Here is a 27,773-nt window from a genome sequence, read left to right on the forward strand (position 1 = left end):
CTACATGGAATAGGGAGACAGGGTCCACGGGAATGTGCTATGGAGGAAAAAGAAAGGACCCCGAGTTAGAGGATGGTCAACCATGCTAGCTTCTCTCCATTTTGCCAACCTTAAACACAACTGAACCACAGAGCTGCTGAGAAAAAAAGACCCCAGCCTAACAAGACTTCCTGTACCTGGGTCACGGGGCTGTTTGTCATCCCTTCACGACTGCCTGTCCCAGTGACTGACGACTTGGTCCACCTTACCAAGCTGGAGCTCTGCCCGCACACTGGGGCTGCACACACACCCAGGAAGCATGGGTAGAGAATCTAGATGCTACCTGAAGAAAAGGCTTCTAATTTAGGACTCCAGCCTGAGATGAGAAGTCTCTTACCTCCTCCGGTGTCAAAGCTGGGAGCACCATGCAGGATGACGAAGTGCAGGAACAAGGGGGAGGCGTTCATCTTCATCGCCCCGGACAGTAGCCCGCTGAGAAACTGCACATACCTGCAGAGGACAGCAGCTAAGACTCCAGAACTGACTCCCAGATGCTGGAAGACTCGGGAGCAGGCAGAGGGGAATGGGAACTGTGTCTGGCCTCCACTTTCCTTCCCTCTGCCCTGCAAACCTGTACCCTGCTCCCATGGGAGCCCAGAAGCAGTCAACCCCCTAAGGCCCCTGACAGCACTTCCACTACAGCCAAACAACCTTCAGCAGAACCTGCAACACCTCTCTGGGAATCTGCCTGCGTTCTTGCCTTTCTCCACCATGGCACTATATATACTGAAAGGGGGAAGAAAGCGAACAAGAAGAGATCCCAAAGCATGCCATCGAATTAATAGTCCATGCACCAAGCAGGAAGCAGGAAGCAGCTGTCACCAATACAGGGACACGGGGTCCTCATACCTCCAAGCCCCTGGATCAACACGGTCATGGGCTTCATCTTACAATAAGAAAACACTTTGAATGCCCACTGGAGTGTAGACTAAATCCCTCATTAACCAGGTGAGTTTGGAGGCAAAATAAACCAAACAGAAAACTTAAGAGTGTTTTCCCAACTTAGGGTCTATCTTTTCAGAAAGCTTTAGTATAATTCACAAGTATTCTTTTCACTATATGGAAAATTAACAGTGATAGTTGGGGGCAACAGTGTCCCACCGTTCTAGTGGCAGACTGTTCTTGTTAGGATGAGGACAAACCCTCACAAGTCACGGAAGCCTGAGATCCCCACAAACTCCCATGGGGGTCCAGCCAGCACACTACTCCGTGAGCTTACTCTGACAGCAGTGTTTCCTGATCTGCTGTGTGCAGGTAGAGAAGGGAGGCCCATCTTGTGACCCATTACCCGCACACTGAAGGGGCAGAGCTCACCAGTTGCCTTGGCTCCGTGGCCTTGAACAAAGGTCATGGACTTTCAGCCAGGCTCAGGATGGAATACCTGAGACCTTGTTTAGGACAGCACTTCCCTGTTCCCAGCATTGGGTAATCCTGGACACCAGGAAATGTGTGTTCCTGGCTCGTCTTCCCTGCAAGGGGACTCAGTGACACTCCAGACCTGGCCTGACCAACCACGTGAGACAGATAGGGACACACAAGGACTTGGGAGGTGTGAGGGCTGTATTGACGGTCACTTCCTGCTCTGATGCACACCCCTAGCCGGCACTAGGGTGGACAGGGTGTCTGCTCACATTTCCTCCTGTATGACAAATGCTGTGTATGCGGAGCTTTACAACATGAAGATTTGTGACCTCCACTCTCTGTGTGGGACAAATCGTTCAGGGAGGCGACACTTCTCCCAGCTCAGGGGTCACCAGCTCCTATCAGTACTGCAGAGGTGGAAATCCCACATGTTGGTTGTCTGTCTGAGACTAACATCCATGTGCCAGACAATTTATAAAGAGGATTTTGGTTTGGAGTTTTTTGGTCTTTTGTTTTTTTATGCATGGTGACATGCCTGTGATCCCAGCACTGGGGAGATAGAAGCAAAATGATTTTAAGTGTAAGGCTATCCTGAGTCCCTACCTAAAAAGAAAAAAAAAAACCTAAATAACTAAATAAACCAAAAAAGAGAAAAAGTGTTGCTTTTTCTACTGTGCAGAAAGAGGTGACAGTAGCAGAAATCTGCATCTGAAAGGTTTGCCCCTGGAGAAGCTGAGACAGAGAGCCACCTGTATTCAAGTGGTCACTCGAGAAGGGAGAGCAGACCCCCACCTACATCCAGCTCTGTCTTTCCTCATGGAAACTTGCTCTTAATGGACAACGTCTTCCTGGTTGCCCACTAGGGGGCGCTCAGCTCACAGTAGACCCATACGAAAAGAATCCTCAGTAAGTCTCTACAAGTTCTACACCCACAGATTCAGCCAAACATCTTGGAGGAAAAGATAGAGACACGCAAGTTATCTCCCTCTGATGACTCCCCATACAGTGCAGCCAGTATAGCATAACAGCCTGGCGCCCCGTGCTGGCGCTGTCTTCAGTGCTGTATGGAATCTAGGAGGTTTACTGTGAAAGAAGAAAGCAAAGTGGACGAACTGAAGGCCATCGTGGTAACATGTCAGAAAGACAAATACTGTGTTTTCTCTTATTTGTGAACCCAGATTTCATGTATGTGTTACACACACACACACACACACACACACACTTGAGGGAAAGAAGGGGACCAGTGAGAGGAGGAGGAATAGAATAAATAAAAGAACGGGGGGTTGGATGTGAGCACAATGTACAATATACGTTTATCAAATGTTGTAATGATAGAATAAATAAAAGAAAGGGGGTTTGGATGTGAGCACAATGTACAATATACGTTTATCAAATGTTGTAATGGATCCATTATTCTGGACACTGATAAAACTGAAAAAAACACAGAGGGACTCACACTGGCTCTACACAAATACCAGGCCATTTTATGTAGAGACCTTGGGTATCTGCAGATTACAGACAGGATCTAGATCCAGTCCCCCCGCCAGGAGGTTCTGGGCAATCTTCTTTGTCCATGGTTGCTTAGAATGTTGAGTTTATCAGCCACAAATCATAAGTTTCTCCCTCAACTTACAGAGAACTAATTATGATCTTAACTTTGAAATAATTTCTTGGCTTTGGTCCTAACGTAACCTGCAGAACAGTACCCCCTGTCTACAAGCATTCAGACAATAGTGAGGGGCTGCCGCCATGACAGCGAGCAGCCATTACACATTCTTCCGGTCTCCGAGGTTTCCTGGGGTTTATCCGGAACATGCACTCAGTTGTTGAACCACTCAAGAATTATTAGTGTCTTCTGCTATATGCACCAAGCAAGGTGGCAAGAAAATAGACAGAAAAAAGCAGCCCTAATCTCAAGGGCAGGGCAGTAGCTTGGAATGCAACAATGAACCCTGTCCTGGTGTCACTCTAAGCCAGGGATGGGTGAAAACTGTGAGCATTGGAAAATGAGCTGTTTTCCCTGTCTCTACTCCACGCACCAATATCATTAGAGGCTACTGATTTTGTAAGTGGAAAACCCTGACAGCCACGCTTGCCTGCCGGGTCCAGGAATTTGTGGGAGCCGCTTCTTGTTTGCTCCTCACCTTCTGTGCAAGTCTTAGGAATTTTGCCATTTTGGAAACTGCTCAGTGGAAAAAAATCATACTTCATGGGTTCAAAACAGAAACAGGGCTGTTTAAGAGGAATCCTCATAACATGCTGAAGTTTGCAAAAAGGGTCTTCCTTGTGGGGCCTGTTGCCCAAAACAGGACATGGCCTGGCTCCAACCCAGGGTCCCACAATGTATCTCACATTCTTCTAAGCCTAGACCTGTCTGAACGGATGCAGACCACTAGAATCACTGTCAGTTGGCCTAGGCTGCAGCTGGACTAGAAAAAGCAGATGTGAAACCTCAAGACTTCCATACAAATGTTCAGGGCTACAACTAAACTCGGTCTCCAAAATAGGAACCATATTGCAATTCTTTTTCTTCTTTTGTTTTGTTGTTGTTGTTTTGTTTTTTCGAGACAGGATTTATCTGTAGCTTTGGAGCCTGTCCTGGAGCTAGCTCTTGTAGACCAGGCTGGCCTCGAACTCATAGAGATCCACCTGCCTCCCGAATGTTGGGATTAAAGGAGTAAGCCACCACTGCCCGGTTGCTTTTGCAATTCTTGGATAAATTCTGGTGTTTGGCTTAAGACAGAACTGCAACGGAGTTATGTGAGCACCTCATAAAGAGAAAGTCCTGCTCCCCAACAGCTGCGTGTCAACACTTCCGGGAGGCTACTACATACTGCAGCTAGGACAGGCTGGCAGGACACATGCAAAAGAAATTCTCTCTGGCGTCAGGGAGCTAATACTGTACAGTGGAAGTCAGCCTATGATGATCTGAAGCCTCCGCTTGTGTCAACAAAGTTTAATTAGAACGTGATCATAGTCACTTGTTTCCATACTAAATATGGTTGCTTTGGGTTCGAACCCTTTTGAGTTCAAACCTATGCAACCTGGAACATCTACCTACTAGCTTCTCCATCAAGTTCACTGATCCCTGCTTTAGCAGGCAGAAGTGGGTTCAACATGATCATAGAAAGCAGTGCTCATGCTCTGAAGGGGACGACGATCCTCAGATCAGAAATGAGAGGGGCCTTGAGCTTTCCTCTCTGGGAGAACACCACAGAGGCACACAGGCCTCAAGAGACACACGGCTTTCACTCGACATAGGATGCCGCACATCCTTCCTTGGGAAGCAGCAAACCCCTCCCTCATCTTCTTAGGCAATGCAGAGAAAAGGCCAGAGGACCTCTGCCCCCGCAACTAGATACATACATACCTCTTCTGGGAGGGCTCCATTAAAGCTGAAACTTTATCATCGTAAAACTTCTTCATGGCAAACCTGTCCAGGGCCTGGTCAGCACTGGGGAAGCAGAGATGGGGTGGGAGAATGAAGAAGTATGTTAGGTCAGTGGTATCCACAGCCCCTCAAAAGTAAATGACCAGGATGCACAATCCCACGTCTATCAGTGACCTTCACACACAGCCTAACATTTTCGACCAGGAGCACACCCAGTTCAAAGCAGGAGCCACACGGAACTCCCCTCTGAACACCCTCATCTCAGGCTGTGAGACTTAGCTGTGCCCCTGGCTCAGAAGGAGAGGAACTGACTGAAGGCCACCGTCTCCGAACTCTGAACGTGCAAGGAACAAGTTCTAAGCTTGTTCCTTGCACGTTCAGAGTTCGGAGACGGTGCACACAGCATACACCCCGTGAACTCTTCCAAGTATAAGTGACACTGGTGAGCAGCTTCATGGAAAGGGTTGGAGGTTGAGGACAGGGCAAGGCTGATGGTTGGGAAGGTGTGTGGGGACTCGGGCTTCACTGAGTATTTCTAAAGAAACTCCACAGAAAGTAAATCTACTTTGCAACAGCCAAACTGATCTTAAACCCCACCCCAATGTTCACGACGGTATTCACAGAATCTTCTGGAAACCTCACTGTAGGGCACTCAAGGGTTACTGACATGATTAAGTCAAGAAATAAGATTTATCTAAACAAATAGCATCCTTAAAAATCAGATAAGCAGCCAGGCATTGTGGCACAAGCCCTTAATCCTAGCACTCAGAAGACAGAGGCAGGCAGAGGTCTATGAGTACAAGGCCAGCCTGGTCCACAAAGTAAGTTCCAGGCCAGTCAGGATTACAAGGTAAAACCCTGTTTCAAAGGAAAAATAATAACCACAACAAAAAGTCAGATAGGCATGTGAGTTCTCCATGAAAAATGTGTATATAGCAGCTCTGGGAACAACCTGGGTTCTAAGGAAAAGGAAACACAACCTGGGTAGGCAAACGTAATAAATGCTTAAATATGTAATAACCATATTAAAGGATTGGGCTATACTGGGGCAGATGCTCAGGAGGTAGGACTAATTTCGGAGAGCAAGAGACAGAAAGTATAGTAATGAGTCACTCACTTAACTGAAATCCCTTACTACTGTGACCCCTGCTGAACAGCAGCATCAGTGGCCGCTCCGACCCCAGTGTGATGCTACACAAAGCACTCTACAGTAGTCACACAGCATGGCCACAGCATGAGGAGGTTCGGCTACAGTTCCCACAGTTCAGATAACGACAGGAAGCCGAGGCCCGGAGAGACTCGTGCATGCTTCCCACCATTCACATGTGATGTACCAACGATACTAGGAGTGCAGGGTTTTACGGCTCTGGGGATATGCTTTGGGGGAGCAAGGGTGGTTTCCCAGATGCAGCAGTAAATACAGTTGGGGAAACTGCTCTAAACTGTGCTCACTCGGGTGGTCTGTATCGAGAAAGAGCCAGGCAAAGTGTGGTATCCGACCAAATTCCTTTCACATAACTGAGGGGCCAATGTGACTGGGAATCGGGATGTGTCTGGCACACACATGACGCTTATTCAAACCCACAGGGCTCTGCTTTTCACCCCGGGGTAGGGTTTCCTCCTTGGCAGCACCAGCCTCTCAATTTGTTTCCAGAGAAAACATTCCAAAAGTCCAATTTCACTCCTTCGCACTGCAGAGGAGAAGGTTCCCAAGCGAGATGAGAAGGCTTCGGTTTCCTCAGGGTGGAGTGGCCTGGGTACACAAGGCAGCTATTGAGAGGGTCAGGGGTGTGCAAATGCACAAGCCACCAGGAATGATATTTTCTTTTCTGGTGCAGGGCTGGGGAGGAATCCGAGGTCCTGCATCCACTAAGCGAGTGTATTAAATTAAGCCACACTCCTACTCAACAGTGACATCTTCTAAACTAAGAAAGAACTCAGAAGACAAGAGACACCCTGACTGTCAAGTGCCTGAATGGCTGTGCTAAGGCCAAGGTACTATTTATTCAACACGGTGACATCAGCCTGTGATTTTTCATTAGCGAACGACTGGGCTCACTTATTTTTATCACCTTCGTGGAGCTCCCTGGCATCAATCACACAGAAAATGTCAAATAGGAAGCCTTGCTGGAAGCTGAGTTCAGGCACAGAAGACTCTGGTACTAAGGGACAAAGGTAAGATGAGGGTGGTTGCCAGGAAGATCACTGCCCACATACATATGCGAACCAACATCCAACACCCCGCGGAAAGGAGCCCCCGTCTCCATCCTACCTGGCTGAGACATTGGTGAAGTGCATGTAGGATGATATGACCACTCCGATGCGTCCTTTACCACCCTGCAGGAGGCCACAGAGAAATCAGTGTTCCTTCTATAGAAACCCACACAGAGACAGGATGAGACAGGAGCAGGCTCAATTACGAGCAGAATGGCAGAACAAGCATTAACCCCTCTGCTTTCCTAGGATGGGAGAATCTGGCACCGAGCACAGCAGTAGCTCCCCCCAGCAGAGACTCTTCACACAGGGGCCCATAACAAGAGCAGGTGCAAGCTGGGTGTCTGGAGGAGTCCCCAGAGGGCATATCCACAAGGCGGCAGCCAGTCATTCACCACCTCCCAATTAGGTTAGGTGAAACCATGCCAGGAACTGCAGCAATTAGCATGACTTAATTACCCAGGTGAAACAGGAATAAATGCCTACTTAGATGCTGGCAGTGACAGAGCTGTGCGTGCGTGCGTGCGTGCGTGTGTGTGTGTGTGTGTGTGTGTGTAGCAAGACCTCTGAATATGGGGAGCTGGATTCCCATCAGTGCCCAATACGATACATTACACAACAAGGGGGACCCCTTCTACAGAGGGAATCCACGTCCCAGGCAGGTGCTATGGAAATCCTTGTAGACACAATCACAACATCTGTCATCAACAGTAGAAGAAGAAGCAGTATGGCAAAGCACCCCCACTCAGAACCACAGACTGGACTGAAACTTCGGGACATACTACTATACTAACGGGGGTCTGCAAACAGCAACCCATAAGCCCGTTCTATTCTGCCTACCAACTCTTTTCCTACCATCTATGAGCTAATTTTTATTATCACATATTTTTAAGCATTGTAAAGGGAAAAAATGTGAAAATCACACGAAACTTAAACGCCCTCATCTTCTGCCTAGAACCTGGCTGTTCGGTTTCAGCAGGCCCCACCCACCCTGCAGGAGCAGGCGTGAAGAACTCGGCAGGACCACAGAGTCTAAAATGCTGCCTAGATCTTTGGAGAAATGTTTGCCAAGCCCTGATCCCAAATCATACAAAGCCAAACTGGCAGGCCACTAACCTGGAGCAACCCAACTCTATTCATTTCTTTCTCTCTCCTTTTTAAAAAGTCAGTTCTAGAGCTCAGACCTTGTGCACACAAGGAGGCATTTACAACTGAGCTACAGCCCCAGCCCCCAGCTCTATTCCTAAAAGCGAGTAAATGAACAAACTCAAATTTTCATAAATCAACCATCGTGTGAAGCTGGGCATGCTGGGAGATACCAATGCAGATGCTTGGCAAATTCTTGGCAGTGTGATCCTGGTTCTTGGCATTATTAACTATAAGGCGGCTAATGTATTTCTTGCATTAAATGGTCTTTGTCTTAACAACAGAAGTCAATTAGAAGGAAACACCAGCTCAGCCCAAACCAGACCCACACATGCTGATACCATTTATCATTTTTGTGGCACTGGTGATGGGTCCAAAAGGAGAGGTGAGGCTGGGGGAGAAGAGCATTACAGCAATAGTGGAGGCCTTGACAGTTCATTTCAATAGCAGACAGACCATCTGGACAAGAAATAACTAAGGAAGTCAGACCCAGACCGCCTTTCAGACTAAATGACCCTATCACACTAGACAGAACATCCCACCAGCAGCAGAACGTGCTTCAAGGTCATAAGGAGCATCCCCCAGGGTGGTTCATGCATGAAGCCACAAAGCAATTCCCAAGAGAGTTAAGCCTGAAACCCTACCAAGTATCCATCCTGACTACGGTGGTATGAAAATATAAATCAGAATGAGGAAGGGGAAGAGGAGGACTTGCAAGATTCTCAAATATGTAGAAGTTAAACAACATGTTAGTGAATGGCAATCCAGGCAAACAAGGGGTTAAAAGGAATGTTTACAAACATATTGCGACATGGGCTGGAGAGATGGCTCAGTGGTTGCGCACTGTAATGATTTTCACCTTCAGATCAGCTCTTAGCTCACAGGTTGTAGGAAAACATGGTAGGTGGGACATACTGGTGGCCGGAGAATTGGCTGCAGCCTTTTAACAAAATCCTAGACTCACCCAACCACCATCGACTGGAAATCTCCCTCACTGTGGACTTTCAAGCAAGGGCTAAAATGTGGATGAACGCTCCCACCAGAAGCACTGCTTCATTCAGGTTGGCAATGGCTTTGGCACAGGTTGAAAACAAAACACAACTTGTAGCCAACAGCAGAATGGCTACCTTAGTTCAGCTCTATGTGGCCCCTGCCCTAGCTGAGATAGGTCCATTCCTTAGTCATTCTGGGCATGTGTGAAAAGAAACACGCATTGTGCCAAGCAAGCCGATTCCAGCCCTGCGGCCTTGATGATGGCATCAGTAACCACGGCCTCACATTAAAAGCTTATCCCTCGTGGCACATCCTCTGGGTACTTCAAAAGTAGTTTAAAGCGAGGAGCCTCCTATAGTGTGTGACAGAAGGGAGTATCTCAAGCCCGGTCACTGGACACCCACCCGAAGGGAGCCTAGAATCGCTGACGGGAAGTGGGGAGGAAAGAGTATCTACATGGTGTTTTCATCTTTGGTGATCCATATGTTTTCAATCATATTATAATCATAATTTGTTTCAATTTCATTAATATTCAGAACGAATAAGTAAAATAAAATGGACAGAAGGGGCCTTTAAAATGTCTAACAATACCAAAAACCTCAGACCTATGAATTCTAAAGCCAAGCTGCAGGCTTGGGGGTTTATTTTATTTTATGATGACTAGGAAATCTAAAATGTAGACCTACATGGAGCATATTGCATCAGCTGACAAGCACCTTGGAATCACAGAAAATCAGCTGGTGACTGTGACCAGCACCCATTTCAACTCCCTACCCCTTAACCGCTAGAAGCAAAGCTAGACCTCAGAGCATGTGGGGACCAGGGACACTCACCCTGCAGTGGATGACGACCACATGCTGGGGGTCGCTGTTCAGCCAGGACTCCTGAGCTTTACAAATGGTGCACATCTTGTCAAGAGGTGGTGCATGCAGTTCAGGCCAGCCCACATCCATTATCTGCAAGAGAGAGAAGAGAGCTGCCTCAGTTTCCACTGCCTGGACCGTTCGGAGGTAATCTGACAATGACATAATCCCCTTGGGAGTCACGGAGGATGCTATATTGGCCTCTTCTGAAAGCTACTGAGCATCTGGCCAGGTTCCTTTATAGGAAAGAAATTAATGGCCATCACATTGCTCACAGGCCACATGCCTCTCAGGCACTGGTCTGTTCCGTTGTAGCTGGGTGACAATTCGACAGAGGCCTTTCAGAAGCACTGATGGTTCAGAGTTGACTGTAGAGTAATCCAAGGACCTCCAAGATCTGAAACAGCGATTTGTGGCCCACATTGCTGTCAAATACTGCCCTCTCCAGCTAAAAAGGAGTCTGGCAAATACAGTGAACCCCATGTTTCCCCATGCCGTACAGACCACACTTCAGGGACACAGAATCCTCTAGAAGAGCAGAAGTACCTTCTATTTTGGCACAAGAACATAGGAAATCACTGAGAAGGGTCAAGGCTCCAAGCAAGCAGTCCTGCCTCTGGCCACATAACATGGGAGGGACACATGGGGGTGTTGTTTCTCCTCCTATCTTCTACCTTTGAGGGATGGGGCAGAGCCTTTCATAGAGGGAAGTAGTAGAAAGGAGTTCAATAGGGTGGACCACAGCCAAAGCAGCCAGCATGGTAGTTCCATGAAGCTCTGGGTCCCTTTCCTGCACCCAGAATAAACAAGATACATATAAATTCTAGACTGTTCTCTTTCCTAGTAGGTCTGGGACCAGAATCAGCTTAGAGTTTTTACAGGTTCCGAGGATTTGATAGATATTACCAGCTGAATCCATACTCTGAAAAACTGTGAATACAACAACATCTAAACTTCTTGAACATGCAGCACTCCAACACTTTTGAATTTTGTAGCCTTTTTATCCCAGGTTATGGATGTTCTGCTGTACTGTTCTACTCTAGAGGTTCCAAAGCATTTCAACATACAGAATATATATGCAAACACAGCCACAGTCCTAATTTCATCCCCAAATTTTGCTACTGAGAATAATCATGAATGAAGGGGATACTTGGGACTATTAAGAGGTCCCAGAAGAAACATCTTCGCGTCAATGGGAAGGCTCCTGCACCGTGGTTGTGTTGGCTAACAAATCTAGACACAGGCTACGTGTGCGAAGTACACACAGACACATGCGAATGCAGACTAGTGAGTTGTGAATGAAGCTTGTGAGCTCCAGGGACACAAGCCTTCTGACTCAGGTGTTTTTACAAATGAGTATCCCTTCTCCAAATCACATCGGGTCTGACAGGTTTGGGCTTTTGTCTGTTTCAGATCCTGGAATATCTGCATACGTGTATCTTGGAGACAGGACACATGCCTGGACACAAAATAAATCCATTCATTTCATCTGCACCATATGTACATCACCTTGAGGCAATTTTACATAATATTTTCAATGTTGTATGCAGTTTCCAGGGTGTGGAATTTTCCTTCCATGCATGTATGTGTACATACCGCCCCTACACATATGCAAAATCAAATAACTCTTTTTTACTTAAGGCAAAACTTGGTTGTATGTCAACATAACACCACGTATCAAATTTAAGTTCCCTGCAAGAGCCCTAAGTGCTCTTAGCTACTGAGTCATTGCTCCAGGCCAAGTGTTAGCTATTGAGTAGCTAGAACTTCACATTTTCAGATGAGGGATGCTGGACCTGTATTTAAGTAATATAAGTTGCAGCCATCGAATGAGACAAAGTGTTCAGGACCTCACATCCCATGAATAGAATATATTATTTTTTTTAATTTTGAAAGTAAACAAAGGCTATAAATAGTCATTAATATTCCTTGATACCAAGCTGTGTTCCACAAAGCCTCTGAGAAATTACTTTTGCACAAACAAAACATGCATCACTTACATTTTACAAATGCAAGATATGAAGAAATAAATCCCATACCTTTGGATTGAGCTTTGTAAGGTCATATCTCTTCTCTGAAAGATTTAGTACCTACAAAGGGACAAAAGAAACGGTTTTAGATAATGCATGGTTCCCAGAGAAGAAGGAAAACAGACAACCGCATTCAAAGAGTTGTCCCTGAGGATCAAGGCCCAAAAGAGACTGAAATGCACAGATGTGCGTGTCATCACAGGACACAAAGTAAGATGCACAGATGTGCGTGTCATCACAGGACACAAAGTAAGATGCACAGGATGGCATCCGGACCTCTGTAAATCCTGCGCTTGCCTTTTGTAGCCAAGATGAACACTTTTCTTAGCTAAAATGGACAAGGTGAACTTCTCCTTTTCGTTGTTTTGTTGTTTGTTCATCTGCGAACATTCTAAAACCTAGGCCTGTACACAGGACTCTGTCCGTAGCTCTCCCTGGCCTGCTCCTCACAAGGGGGCAGGGAGTAGCCGAGGAGCCAGGTATGGAAAAGCCTCAGCTGGAGACTCAACACTAACAAACCACAGATATCTGTGAAACCAAGTCCAACAAAAGACCACCTGCGCCCTCATAGGATGCCCGGTTCCTCCTTCACTCAGCCCCCCCCCCCCCCCCGTTACCTCCGGGGCCCACTCAGTGCCAGCCGCACTCATGCCCTGCTTGAATCATCAGCGCTCAGCTGCCCTTCCCTGGAGGGCACAGAACACCACGACCTGACCAGCTACCTCACTGTGACTGCCTTCCATAAAATGTGGGTGGGCTGGGAAGGCCCTCCGCAGTCTCTTTGGGAAAGGTGGGAGACGGGGAAACTGGTCTGGGCACAGCTTCCCACTGGAGGAGCCCTGGTCCTGAAAGGGCGGCAGTGTGATGGCGGAGGCAGTTCTGGCGGAGTCTCAAGAAAGGCGTGGCCATCTTGGGGGCTAGGATGCTACTCCCCTGTGCACAACCAGGTTGGACCTCAGGGAGTCCAAGGGCCAGAAGAGGTCATAAGCAGTTCATGCAGAGACTATCCTGGAAACTACAGCTGGTCCCCATTGAGCCTAACCCTGAGTCAAGCCGTGGGAGAGGGCTGCTAAGGGTGACAATAACCTCCTTGTTGGCTTTGTAAGATTAGCTCTCCAGAGATAAGGCGGCAGCATGAGAGAAGGTGCTAGAAGCTGTCGTGTAATCTAAGCAGTGATTACAGCAGCAGAAAGAGGCTCTGTGGGGCTGGCGGCCCTGGAAGAGAACAAGCCAATCAGAGAGAGGAGTATGAGAAGCCATTCTTTTACTTCTCCTCCAATATGGTCCGCCTCAGAGTACACATATTGTGAAATCAGGCTACCTTTGCTTGCCCCCAGGACTACCCTTGGTTCTTGGACATCCACCCTCTTGCCTTTCCAATGTACTGGACAGCAGGAGGGGACAGAGCTGCTTCCTGACACCAGGGACACCACCAGTTACAGCCAGGTAACTGGCCCACTCACCAGGTAGTTGTCTCCATGTTTAGACTTGAGCATGCGCGTGACTTCCTGCAGGCTGTGTAAGTAAGACTCCTCTGAGCAACTGGCAGGGAAGGACACTGCGATGATACGCTCTGTGACATAGGTAAGGTCCAGTTCATGGCTGTCCTCCATGGCTGGACTCAGGACCAGGGGCCTGCGAGAGATGAGGAGGCAGGGAGTCAAAGGACAACAAGAAAAGGGATGAAGACTCAGCCTCTGGGATTCTCAGGAGCAGCGGTTTCCTGGGAGTCCATCTATACGGTTCTCCTATGCACTGGGGTACGTAATATCTATTGCAGGCCAACACTGAGCAGGTGCAGGGCCCTATCTACTGAGGACATGCAGAGAAGAAGCTCGGAGAAGAGTGCAGGCGCATGGGCAGAAAGCATGTGGGCACATGGAGGCATATCGGGCTCCACCGTGTGCCCAGATTGGCTCTTGGAAAAGGAGCAACAGCCCTGACTCCAAGGTTTCAGGGTTAGCAAGAAGCAGCTAAAGGAAGTAAACCTCAGACAACGTGGATGGTGTAAGCAGAGCCCAGAGACGATTAGAGAAGCCAGTAGCCGCCCTGTCTACATGCTACTACTCCTGGGGACAGAGGCTAGTGAAGTAGACAGGACAGACTATGGGGAGAAGGGGGATTTGTGCAAGAAGCCTGGAGATGAGGCTAGAAGCAGCACTGGAAGGAGGATGAGCGGGGAGGTGGTGAGAGCGATGGCCTTCTCTTTGGGGAGAGCCCCAGGTGAACAGGATGCAGCAGGGGCCTGCACTCAGGATGCAACGGGGATCCAAGGGACATGGCAGAGTACTAAACCCAAGAGAAACACGAAAAGAAATCAGAGCAGGGTCATCTACAACCTCGCTGCCACCACTCCCAGCCTGCTTGCCTGGGTTCATTTTTCTTATTTTCCTTGGCTTTGAGAAAAAAAAATGATCAAAAACAAGAAAAAATGGTTCAACACACCTTCATGAACACATCCGTCTTTCAAATCACCAGACTTTGGCCAGTTTTGTCTCTATTCACCCTTCACAATCACCAGCATCCTGCGATCTCTACCCAACGCTTGCCAGTTTCTTTCTGTCCAGAAGTTCACTCTACTCTTGCAACTACTTTTAAGCAAGCCTAGTTATTTTTCACTGTAAAAATTTCTAATAGTGCCAGGCATAGTAGCACATGTCTTTAAACCCAGCACTCGGGAATCAAGGGCAGGTAGAGCTCTGTGAGTTCTTAGCCAGCCCGGTTTACATAGGACTTCCAGGCCAGCCAGGGCCGCCCAGTGAGAGCTTGTCTCAGATAGACAGACAGACAGACAGACAGACACCAGGAAAACCGTTATAGTATAGATTTCTAGAAGACTTATTATTACCAAATAATCTATACCATTATCGTTTTTAAGAGTAGAAACAAGTATTCAATACCATAAACACCAAGTATTCAATATCATAAACATCAAGCATTCAATACCATTGAATTTTTTTACAGTTGGCTTATCTAAGCATTTTCAGAAATTTTTTCTTTTTCCATCTTATATTTTTAAACACAGACATAAAAGTCTTGATTATTTTTTAAATGAACCAAATTAAACACTAATAATAACACCAACAATAATAGTAATGATGATGATGATAATAATGTGAACTCTTGGCTATCTCAGACCATAAGGAGGTGCCTCCCAAAGGTTCTGCATACTGACTGGGCTGAAGGCCACCTCTTCTGGGCCCTGCTAGCAAGAGGCTGATCCCTGGGGTATGCCAACCTCACTACAGACGTCATACAATCAGGTGTGAGCAATGTCACTGTCTACCAGAAGACAATCACAGAGGCTTCCACAATATAACATCAGAAATGGTTGTAAACAAGATGTTTTACTTTTGCTGATTAAATCTTAAAGCATTAGTTGGGGGCGGACTGGGATGCTCAGTGATAGAGCACTTGCCTACCATGAACCAGGCTACAAGTCTAACACCTAACATACCTCCAAAAAACATCACGATCACTACAAAATAAATAATGGAATATTCTAGTCTCCTCTCTGGAGATCACCCCAAACCAGGGCCAGGGACATAGGAATGAGCTTCATTCCCAGGGAACACTCACCTTGAAGGCTTGTCACAGTGGAGTGCAGCAGGTGGGGTGGAACTCTCGGGAGCCTGTAAATATCAAAACACGAATCCTTCTGAGATTTCCTTACACACCAACCCATATGGCACTTAAGACCAACCACCCAGCCTTGCTGCCGCCGCCACCGCCACCACCGCCACCTCCACCAGGAGGAAAAATGACAGCTGCCCCACGGCTTAATCATCAATGGTAAGCAAACACTGTCACCTCCACCCCCTTATCACCCAGGAAGGTGTGCAGCATATCAGAGCATTTCAGCTTGCCCCATGGCACGATTCCGCAGACGGGCAGCAGGCAGGGAATGGTGAGACCGCGCCCCCTCCAGTGCTGGGCGGCCACAAACTCAACACGTACGGAAGACTTTGATGTGGTGCAGAAGCATCATTCACATCAATGTCAGCCGCGGTGGCTAGTCATAAATGTGTGGCGGCAACTCTCAGGGGTGCTAAATCTAGACGTGTTCCGACAACAAGAAAAACCCTCAGGTTCTAATTCCTGTTCACAGTGGGTATATAAGAGCCGTGTTACACGCCTAGGTCACACAGACGCCTAGGCAGCTCCCTCCACGGCACTCCAAAGTACTCTCCCTGCCCCATTCCTGGGGGCACTGGGTGACACTGTACTAAGAGGCCGAGAGCCTGTTTGGGGGCAGAGCCCTATGAATACTCAGAAGCATCAGACACCCCCAGTTCTAATTTATTTATCTGGGCCCCCTCTACTCAGAGTGATTGTGGGGACAGAAAGTAGACAGTACAAATACGTCAAGAAAACTGTTTTCCCAAAATCATTGCCACTTAAAGCCTCCCAGGAAATCTGAAACCCTAAATAGGAAACCCCTGCCTCTGAAGCAGAGGCCGGAATCCACCCCTGTGTTGGATATCAGGGTTCCCAGAGCATTTAAGTCGCTGTGTTCCACAGCACCATCTCCCTAGGCTCCTGGAAGCTGCTTCCCTCATTCATCAGATAACAGAGGGAGGCCCCACTCCTCCCCCAGGCCCTCTGGGGGTCACTGGCATGCTCCATGTCATAGCTTGGAAATCTGTCTAGCCCCAAATGACCACAGCCTTCACTGCTTGCTCCCAGTCGGGGGAGTCCTCCTGTCTCCAGAAGCTCCCCTCTTAGCCTCCCAACTCACTCTTGTACCCCTGAATCTGTGAGGGAGGGCCTCAAGTCCCTCAGACGGCAGGAACTGAACTCAGGGCTCAGACTAGATGCTCTCACAACAGAATTTGTATTTATTAGAATATAAGAAAACAGAAACTTCTAAGAAGATTTTGCACAAGTGTTGCTGGGTTTATAAACTGAGTCCTGTGAGTGGATACGACAAGCATTTAGGACCCACATTACTAAAGCAACGGCCAAGAGTATGCGGCACGAGACATGCAGACAGCGCTTACATAACCGCAAAGGGCGAACAGCAAAGAAAGAACTGTGACCAGGAAACCGCACAGCTCCGCAGGTGCCGTGGACGCTCTACAACTGAAATGCATCCTACATAGATGATGGACAGCATCCTGCTCAAGCTGCTGACCTCACTGGCGTACAAGGGGAACAGGCGCTCCTCCACTAGTAGTGGGGCGGATCCCTGGGAAACCCACCCAGAGTGGGAAATACCATAAAACAAAACTGAGCTTAGGGGTTGAAAAGATGGCGCAGCAGTTCAGAGAGCTTTCTATTCTTCCAGAGGATCTTTAGTTCCCAGCACCTGCACTGGGCAGTTCACAACTGTAACTCCAGCTCCAGGGACTCTGGAGCCCTCTTCTGGCCTCTTTGGCACCTGGACATGCGTGGCCTACACACAAAAAGACACATACACACAAACATATGCATGTGCACACACGTGTACACACACACACACATTAAAATTTAACTAATAACTTTTTAAATGAGCTCAACATATCTAATCTGGAGAATAGCCTGGCAACAACACTTAAGAGGTCACCACGTCCCCTTGTGATCACGTGGCTGACCAGAGCAGAGCTGACTACCACTGTGCATCTTAGAGATATACTATATAGCACTAGTCCAGGAAACGATCTAAGTTCAAATTAATACGGTTTCCATTTAATGCTCATGAGTTTCCAACCATTCCAGCAGGGAGGAGCTCATCATTTTCCCGCCACTGGGGGTGGGGCTCAAGTTCAATCATCCTAAATCAGGATCGATTGCTGTGGGATAATGCTCTTGTACACTGTAAAGATTTGTCACTTATATTAATAAAAGGCTGATTGGCCAGTAGCCAGGCAGGATGTATAGGCAGGGCAACCAGACTAGAATGGCAAGAGATGCATTGCCACCCAGACACAGAGGATGCAAGATGAGAATGCCTTACTGAGAAAAGGTACCAAGCCACCTGACTAGACATAGATAAGAATTATGGGTTGATATAAGAGGTAATTAATAACAAGCTTGAACTAATAGGCCAAACAGTTTATAATTAATATAAGCCTCTGTGTGCTTCTTTGGGACTGAATGGCTACGGGACCAGATGGGACAGAAACTTTATCTACAGCCATTGGTACCTGAATCTCTCACACAACAGACACCCACATCCATGCAGATGCAGGCTGGATGCTGATGCAGGCTGGAATAGAAGCAGTTTCTTTCTGGAACACAGTTATGCACTATTTCCCTCTTATATTTCCACAGATTCATCTTTTGTTGATTTGTCTTGCTCCACTTTTTACCAAGAACACAGAGGACATCCAAATAGGGAGAAAGCCACCATGCCTGCATTCAGCTTGGGGACACTGCCAGCCTCAGGTGTGACATCTAGGCCTCTCCCTACCACCCAAACAAAGGGCTGCTCCCTGTCTTTTATTCCCAATGAGACAGTGTCAGGCAAAGCAGACAATGGAAGGAGCCACAAAAAATGGACCCAGGGCTCTTGGACCTGGAGTGAGAACCCCAAAAAATGTGCAGTTGCTCACAGGCAAACCTGGCCGAGAGACTATGGAGGCCACAGAGGAGCCCTGCACCTCCCTTGCAGCTGTGGTCCAGTCACATGGCCTGGATCTGCTGCCCAGGACCATCCCACCACCCTTACAAGCCTAGTTCCAGCACCACAGGAAGTTTCCAGAGATGGATGCACCTCCCTTTGGATTCCATACCAGTTCCAGTGGGTAATCAAAATCACTGACACTGGGATGGGATCCTGTCATGTTTCCAGGTGACTTGGCGATTGTGGTCACCACCCTACTGGAAGGCAGCACTGCCCTGCTGGAGGATGCCACCACTCTGCTGAAGGACATGTGACCCCAGGTGTGGCGGCATCACTTCATAACTGCAGAATAAATGCATGAATGAAGGCTCAGTACCAGGACTCTGGCTCTGGAGCTACCATAGGCCTGGGCTCAGTCACTGTCCTCAGCACCAATTTCTTCAGTACCAAGGGCAGGTTTGAGGGCTCTGTTCCATTCAACCACATAAAGCAATTAGCAATTGCTAGTAAAAAGACCAGGAGCCTCAGTGAAAACACAAGCTGGATTCCTCACTGCTTCTCCTGTGATTCAGCAAACAGAATGCAGAAGCGAGCTCTCCAGGAAAGCAGAGAAAAAACAACACAGAAACCCTAAGAGAGGAAGACTAAAGTTACAGCATCTCTGACAGACTTCTGCTTACTGGAACCGGGAAGGGCTCATTGCAACAAAATCCCCAACTTATAAGAAAAAGAAAAAATGTTCCATGTATCAAACTTTCAAGAGGCCTCTGGGTGGAAAATGTAATTTGTTGACCTATGTTGTACAATGATGACAGACGAAGCTGCCCTGGCCTCTACACCTGACCATACCAATACCCCAGGCTGCTCACTTAGGGGCACCATGCTGGAACCCAGGCTGTGGTCTGAGTATGACCTGTCCTCACCAAGACTTAGGCTGAGATGAGACCAGCTTCAATGGGTCTGCCACAAGAACCCCTTTACTGCTGCCTCTTCATGGGCTCCTCTTGCCACGTGACACCCTCTGCCACTGTGAGACTCTGCAGAGAACCCTACCAGCAAGCAGGCCTGTCAGGCCCAAGGAGTAGCAGTTGGTCCTTGACAGTGTGAACTCTGCAAAACAAGTTTGAGGTGGAATCTCAGAGAGACCTTTCAAACGTAGTCCCTTACTAGATAGCCCTTTCGCCTGGGCCTCTCCATCCCTAAATAAATATCCATTCCAGGAATGAAGAGATGGCTCAGTGTTTAAGAATGCTTGCTGCTCCTGCAGAGGACCTGGCTCTAATTCCCAGCACCCACGTGGCAGCCACAACCACCTGCAACTCCTGTTCCAGGAGAGTTGACGGCCTCTGCGGGCACCAAACATACATGCCGTGTACATACATGCAGGCAGGCAAAATGTGTACACATAAAAAAGTAATTTTTGAATAAAATTCAAAAAGTAAACAAGTGTTTGTTCTCTATAAATTACCTAGGCTGTGGTATTTGGTCACACATAGCAACAAAATCAGACTAAAACACTCCCCTGCACCCAATTTCTTCAAGTACCCCATCGGTTTCAGAATTTAAATCATACCACTGACCATGAGTCACACCCCACAGCCTTGTAGTTTATCAAAAAAACACAATGAGGTTCGCTGGCCAAACCACTTCGCTCTCCCACTAAACTTGATTTAAAGTTTACACCCACATGGAGAATGTGTGACGGTTGGAACCTGGCACTGGAGCCAGGCATGGTGGGCAGGCCTGGAATCCCGGCTCTGGCGAGGTTGGGCAGGATCTGCTGAGGTCAGCCTGGGATACAGAATGAGTTACAGGCCAACAAGAACTGTGAGTGAGACCACCCCTCACCACCACCACCACCACCACCACCACCACACCACCCCCAAAAGAACTAGTATTCACATGACAAGTGTGGTAGGTGTCACCCTCCCTGGAGCGAAAGAAAGAATGCCAAATCTCTAGATGTGAGGGTGTCCGTGAGGACCCAGGGCCAGTGCACACTGGAGGAAGAAGTCTGAAGCAGACTGTTCTATTCCAGCATCTATGGATCCAGCTTGATGTCACACACACTAACCACATGACACGGCCACTGCTCACAATCGGAAATCTTACACATCACAGCTACTGACAATTTTGCTAACTGATGACTATATGATTTCAGAGAATGATGCCAACAGAAAGAGGCTATTTATTATACCATCCCCAACCCGCAAGTTCAACCTGAGTTGAGCTACATAGATGTTAACTTCGTAAAATGTCCAATGACTTGAGGTGCCTCCCATGGGAAGGCACCCCAATGCATGAGGGGGCATCGTCCATCACGTCTGTCTGAGGGAATGAGTTAGGAAAGAGGGGCTCAGCCTGGCCACATCCAATTCTAATCTAGTTCTAAAATACTTCTAGGCCATCATCTGTGGTCACAGGGAGCTCAATGCCCTCGAGACCCCCAAGCTCCAGTCCTGTGTGTCCTGGTTGCTTGCCTCCCACTGGCAACCCAACCCAGACAGTACTCAGCAATTCCTGGAGCCCAGACCAAAACCTTTTCAAAGGCACCACCAGCTTCGTGTTCCACATCAACGTGTGAAGGTTCTATGCCTAGAGTTGCAAAGGGAAGCTGCAGTCATACCTCTAGGTATTGCCATCCTGAAGACATACGTGGTGAGGTCACTTGCTCTGGCTGCCGCTCTGTCCTCAGAAACTTCCTGACCATGAGCCTAGTGATGGCAATGAGCAGATCTCCCACAAGAGGTGTGCACAGGACATCCTGCCGCAGGTGGGAACTCCCAGAGTCTGTGGCCCATATCTCTCTCATCCTCTTGGCAGGTACTTAGCACAGCCATCACTGTCCACAAGTGCAGAGGGAAGGAAGAGTGGTGGAGGCAAGGCAGGATCCATGGTGAAGGTCAAGCCTGTGCCAGGCAGCCTTGCCAAGGTCGCCCAGTTCCAGCTGCTCTGTCCTTCACTGCGTTCTCCCTGCACAGCTCCGGTGCTCATCCTGGCCTAACCACTCTGCTCACCACTATCTTCTTATGAAACTGGGAAAGCACTTGGGGGCCAGGCTGGCCCAGAAACCCACAGATGATACAAAGGAGAATGGGATAAGAATTTAACTAAGCATTTGTAATTTCTTTTAGGATGCTGAAGAGACAGTGCAGCAGTTAAGTGTGCTTACTGTCCTCCCAGGACCTAAATTCAACAGACACATCAGGCAGCTTGAAACAGCCTGCAACTCAAGTTCCAGGGGGTCCAGTGTCCTCTCCTGGCCTCTGTGGGTTAAGTATACATAGTGCCACATAAACACCCATGGACATCTGTACACACACACACACACACACACACACACACACACACACACTTTAAAAACATATATTTCTTAAAGTAATTCAAACTAACTTCTTCTGTTAAAGGTGGCATTTCTTATTATGTGAAGTAGAAGGAGCAACAGCATCATTCCAGCCAGAACAGGTACCTCTCTCTCAAGAGAGGACAGTGACCTTGGGAGTCATGAGATGCTATTGGACACCTCACAGGATCTGCGCATGCTACATATGTGTTAGATAAGACAGAAACACAAGCCAGATGTCACAGAAGCAAAGACATCTGCTATAGAATCAACTATCAGTCCCACCTTCATGGACACAGACTCCACAGGGTCCATTAGGGTCCCTGTAGCCCGAAGAAAGTCCCTGTGGCCACACTGCTATGACCCTCCCAAGGCTGTGCCTAACCAAACATCACTTTGGGGCTAGGAATCCACACAGAGCCTGGTGGGACAAACAGCTGTTCACAGAATGACCGCCTGCCCAGTGAACTGGCCATTGCTCTATGCTACACTGTGGCATCCTACAGTGCTGTCTCTAATGTATAACAGCAATGCAGCATCCTCTAGCACAACAGCTGCAGTAAATGCCCGTTCCCCATGCACCCTGCCATACCTCCCACGCAAGGCCGGAAAAGTGGCCACTTTAGCCAGTATAGGCAGAGTGGAAAGGCCTCAGTGATAGGTCCCATTCGAACAGAAGATTCGGGTGTCCTAAGGGCTTCTGTGAACACCCAGCAGTGCCAATGACACAGCAGCCAGGCCAGCTAGGTAGCCACAAGAACAGCAGCAGAGCCTAAACAACCGTGCATCTCACCACGCTGCTCACCTATACCAATCCCTGGCAGACTGAGTCCCATGCAACCCTTCAAAGCACAGCCACCCAGGACAATACCCTCCGCTCCCCACAAGCCTGGCTGTAGCAGCTGCCCTCAGGATGGGGAGCTGCACTTTATCAATTCCTGGCTGAAGGAGCAAGGCACCCAGGCTCAGAGGCTGGGAAACAACTGAACGAGTGGGGAGAACTATTCCTGCAGAATTACCGCGGGGTCAGGATCTGCATCTGGAGCTGTGCGACCCAGGACAGGGGCCTCAGCATCTTCATGCTCAGGCTCCTCGTCTATACGATGGATTATTAAATAATGACAATGGTCTTCTCAAGTGATGTCCTTCCTGTCAAGTATCAAAACAGTGTGGCCAGCTGCATCCTCCTAATGGTGCCTGGCACAGAGTAAACAAACCCATGACTGCCGTCTCCAGTAAGGCTTCTCAAGGAATGTATCAGTGCCCCCAGGAAAAGAGAAGGACTCTAGGTTCAATAGGCAGGCACCCTCCTGGGAGGGGAAGACAGGGAGTGACAGCAGGGGCTGTGAAGGAGTCTTGGGAGGGTATGATCGACTGCTGGGAGATCCACTGGGTAGAAGCTCACCTACATACAGCACACGACCAGCACTGGGCAGTTAAAGATGGTGTGTTCTAGCTCAAGACCGTGCACACTTCGAGTAAAGCATCTTCTAGCAAAGGCAACAGGTGAATGCTCTGTTGCCACAAGACAAAGAGGAGCTACTCAGCATGGCCACTGGGGTACCAGTGAGCTGTCCCACCTGATGGTAGTCCCCAATCATCCTGTGTGCCTACCTCGATACTCTGCTCCTCCTACCCCAGGGCCTTTGCACACATTGTGCGTGGCCTCGGATACTCTAAACCCACAAATCCAAGTTTTACTGCTGACTCCAATGGTTCTTTGGGGTCTCATCCCATTGGCCACATAAATCTTTCACAACAAAAGGATGCCTGGTCTCCCTGTTGTAACAGTCAGGGCTCTGCTTGTATCTTCTCATTTAACAGAGAAATTTATTACACTGATTGTAGAAACATGGAAATAACCAACTGTGTGGATATCTGTGTGTGTGTGTGTGTGTCCAGCCGTCCATCTGTCTGTCTATAGAATCCAGAACCTCACATATATCAAAGACTTTCCACCACTGACCACACATGCCTTCACCCCTGCTGTGTCAGCTCCTTTCAGCACACTGCACTTGCATGCTGACATTAGCAGAAGCGTTGAATGTGGTCCCGTGAGGCCTCTTAGCCTTTGGCCAGTGCCCTTCATAGACCCACCATTCACGCAGGATCTGCAAAAGAAAGAGGAAGCAGACAGACCCCAATGTGTCCAGCCGCCCAGCCTCTCTGAGTGGTATGAAGACTGACTGCTTTCACATTTCGGTCCCGGACATCAGGCAGCCCAACAGAGCTGCGTGACTCAGGTCAGTGTGCCTTGTCTACCGGGGCTGGCTGCAGGTTCCCCACCTTCCATCAGGCTGCCTCAGGATGATTCACTAGCCTCCTTTTGACCGCCTCCCCATGCAGTGCAGTACCCCGGAACATAGGTCGTGGCCCCTCTCTGCTATGCTAGCCAAAGAGGCACCAACCAGGGCAGATATGGCAGAATCTCTCACGGCGCCAATGAGGGCAATGAGGGCTCAGGACAGCCCGGCTCTGCTGCATCTTCCCCATAGAGTTAAGAAGAAGACAGAAAGTTCTCTGCTTGATGCCATGGGAGGAAAACTGGGCTAGGCTTGAGTGGGCAGAAAATAGCACATCTTAATAACACCAGGCCTCTGCACTGTTCCCAACAACCCAGCCGGCACAGACAACCAGCAGTGCGCATGGCTCCGTGAAAAGGAACAATAGCAGCAATGGCCAGAAGTACCAGGAAGCTGGCTCCGCAGCTGGTGACGGGGCACACACACAGTGCTGGGCTGGAGGTGGGAAGACTTTCTCAGTGTCTGGACTGAGACATCTCACCACACCACAGCTGCTCTCCCTTCCTAGCGAGGGCAGGAACCACGGCCAGCATGTCCCCACGGCCCCAGCGGCACTCAGAATTAAGCCACCCACCTTCTGCCTCGTTATATATGTAAGACACAGGATATGGGGGCAAGCTCTGGAAACCAAAGGGCTGTGAGAAGCCGGCTCTCCTACTTAACTAGCTGCCCAACCTTGCAGAAGTAACCCTCTGTGGTTTCTTCATTTGTTAAAACCACCTTGGCAAGAAGGGAAATCACGAGAGGCTGAAAAGGGCACTTGGGGGATGTTAAGTGCACAGTGTTACTTTAATTAGCAGAAATAATAATTACACATGAGCTACACACCCAGTCATTTCACTTGCATGCCCTTAGGTATTGGGCTCATGAAATGCCCTTACCTGTATCTAGCAGAAGTTCATTGCAGAGCAGCCCTGACCCCAGTCTCCCCTTCAGAGGGAGAAGGAAAGCTCAGGGTGCAGGATGTTCCACTGCCGGTAAGACACTCACTTCCATGTCCAGGAGCAAACAAAAGGGAAGTTAGCAGAATTGGCCAACTTCATTTTCTCCCCTCAGTATTCTTAACATGAGCAGCAATGGCAGAAAGTACCGGATAAAATACACTCGTTCAGACGTTCTGCTTCGCCTCTGAGTTCAACTCCAAACATGCTGGGATTCATGTATGATTATAAGTAGCCCATTATTGCCAGTGATCTGGCCACAGCCAGAAGGCCTGTCTGGTCTACAGCCATATGGAACAGGAGTGCAGAGGAAGGCAGGCAAGTGAGGAGGAGGCCGGTGCTGGCCAGGGAGACAGAGATGAATGCGTACACAAGACAACGTGACAGTCCACGTTCTCTCTGCACCGAATGACCTGGGGCTGGGGCACGGTTGGGAGAAGAGGGGCAGCCAAGGACCGGAACTTACTGTGCTCAGTTGGGGGCTACTTCTCCTTCCTGGAGCAGCTGTTCTGACCGGCATCACTTCTGGCTCCCCTGCCACTCTGTCAATGCCCCTCTTCCCACGAAAGCCTCTGTCCCGAGCCTAGGGGAGGACACCAGAGTGGCCAGCAGGCAGGAGGGCCCTGCAAGTGTGGGAGGCTCCAGCACCTCAGCCAGGAGCTGTGGGCAAGTGTGTGAGGCAAGCACGCACGCTTGCACACTGGCAAGGACGCTGTGAGCCTGAGGCTGTGGGCCAGCCTGCCAAGGGCCTACAGAACAAGATCAGTGCTGACTGGGGAGAGCCGGCAAACCAGGAAGGGCTGCCTGTTGGCCTGGGAGTCGCTGTGTGACAGCTCTGGGAGGTGGCGTGACTGTGTCCTTCTACAGAGCCCCTCAGAACAGCCTACAGAACTTCTCCTAAGGTACAGAAGCAGCGCTCCCCTGGTGAAAACCTTGCCAGAAGGTCTCTTAGAGGACCCAGCAGTGCCTAGCTGGCACCTGCCTACCTCCCAACTGGCCTCCTTTATTCTCTTCCCCTTCCTTGGCCTCTGCTTCACCATACTCCAAATAGGACTGGAGGGGGCTCATCCACAAACTCAATACAACCAATCAGAAAATCTACAAGAAAAGCAAACCAAGAAACAAACATGGAAAACCAGGGTCAGAGACCAGGTGGTCAGAACAGAAAAGAGAGGCCTCCAGAAGCTTAGCTTAGGGCAGGTACACATGCTGCTGGTTCGCAGTTGCCTGCAGGCCAGACTACAAAGGGAGATCTTGGCTAGGCACACAGAGCTTGGTGACAGCTGCGACTTTAAAGGCCACGCCACTGTCGGAGGTTAGGCTTGATCTATCACCTGGCTAAGAGCGAGACAGCAATCAGCCTGTATGTCCTTGTCCTTGGCCGTAAGAAGTGCCGCGGCAGCTGTTCAAACGGCTTTTTATGACAGGGTCGTCAAATCCCATAAGCTGACAGTGAGGCAGGTTGTGCGCTTATTTCATAACTAATCTCCAGGCACTGCTGCTCTGCTTCAGCACTTCATGGGAAAATGAAATACTTGACACAAAAGGGATAGGGAAAAGACAGTGGGAGATCCACTAGGCATCCTCATTGAGCTCTGGGGGCGACAGCTCCCCAGGAAGGTACTGGATCTGCTTCCAGGGCAGAGCGGAGATAGGGATGCTGAGCTAAGGTGAGCTGGGGGACCTTACCACCCACTCCAGGCAGAAGTAGGGCTTGGAGTTAAATAGGTCCATCTGTCCCTCTTACCAGCCACAGTGTCAGACAAGGCACTAACAGGACATTGACTCCTCATGGTATCTGCGTTCACCACTGTGAACTGGATTCAACCCAGCAGCTTTGATGGCAGCAAAGCCCAGGACGTGGGAATGACTGCCAATGGTGCCTGACAGCCTAAGCATAGGGTGTCAAGTGTCCTGTGTAGGACTAGAACCCGGCAATGCCACCAACCTTGCCACAGAAAAAAAACATTCCCATCTTTGGTCCTTGCCTTGGTTTCTCCAATGAGGAAACACTAAGAGAATTTCATGGGAATGCAGACAGGGTGGTATACAGTCCTAAGGACTCGGAGGCTACATCCTTCAAACACCATCAAAATCCAATAAAACAGAGCTGGGAGATGGCTCCATCAGTCAAATACTTGCTTTCTTAAGCAAGAAGATCTCAGGTCATGGGGATCTGGGGCTCGCTGGTCACCCTCTGTAGCCCAAACTGGTGCTCTCTGGGCTCAGAGAGACAGATTCTAAAGAGTAAGGCAGAGCAACAGAAGAAAACACCCAACAACAACCTCTGGCCTGCCGTGTGTGTGTGTGTGTGTGTGTGTGTGTGTGTGTGTGTGTGTGTGTGTGTGTGTGTGTGTAGGGTGACATAGAGTGCGTGTGAACAAGAATGGCACAAAATGACAGCTGGCAAAGAATTCCAGTGGGGAGACAATAGCTAATAACAGTTCACATCTACTATGCATCGAAACAAATGAACCTCAAAGAAGCGGCCCCTCTATAGCGATGGGCATCCCCACTACAGCAATGGGTCTTCCCCTACAGTGATGGGCATTCCCTTTACAGTGATGAGTCTCCCCCCTACAGTGATGGGTCTCCCCACTACAG

The 27,773-nt window shown here is 48.9% G+C and overlaps 1 protein-coding gene across 1 annotated transcript in view; it reads right to left on the minus strand.

The window, feature by feature from the left end:
- Window positions 1–27,773, minus strand: part of Tns3 (tensin 3) — a 194,938-nt gene that overhangs the window by 103,458 nt on the left and 63,707 nt on the right. Inside the window, exons 5-11 of the mRNA XM_005359223.3 lie at window positions 15,618–15,670; window positions 13,502–13,673; window positions 12,048–12,098; window positions 9,979–10,101; window positions 7,065–7,129; window positions 4,772–4,855; window positions 377–489 (exon numbers count right to left, since the gene is read on the minus strand). Of these exons, the coding sequence (XP_005359280.2) occupies window positions 377–489; window positions 4,772–4,855; window positions 7,065–7,129; window positions 9,979–10,101; window positions 12,048–12,098; window positions 13,502–13,673; window positions 15,618–15,670 (661 nt within the window). The remainder of the gene's footprint in view (window positions 1–376; window positions 490–4,771; window positions 4,856–7,064; window positions 7,130–9,978; window positions 10,102–12,047; window positions 12,099–13,501; window positions 13,674–15,617; window positions 15,671–27,773) is intronic.

The sequence above is a fragment of the Microtus ochrogaster genome, linkage group LG1 (assembly GCF_000317375.1).
Source record: "Microtus ochrogaster isolate Prairie Vole_2 linkage group LG1, MicOch1.0, whole genome shotgun sequence".
In the NCBI taxonomy this organism is placed as follows: Eukaryota; Metazoa; Chordata; class Mammalia; order Rodentia; family Cricetidae; genus Microtus; species Microtus ochrogaster.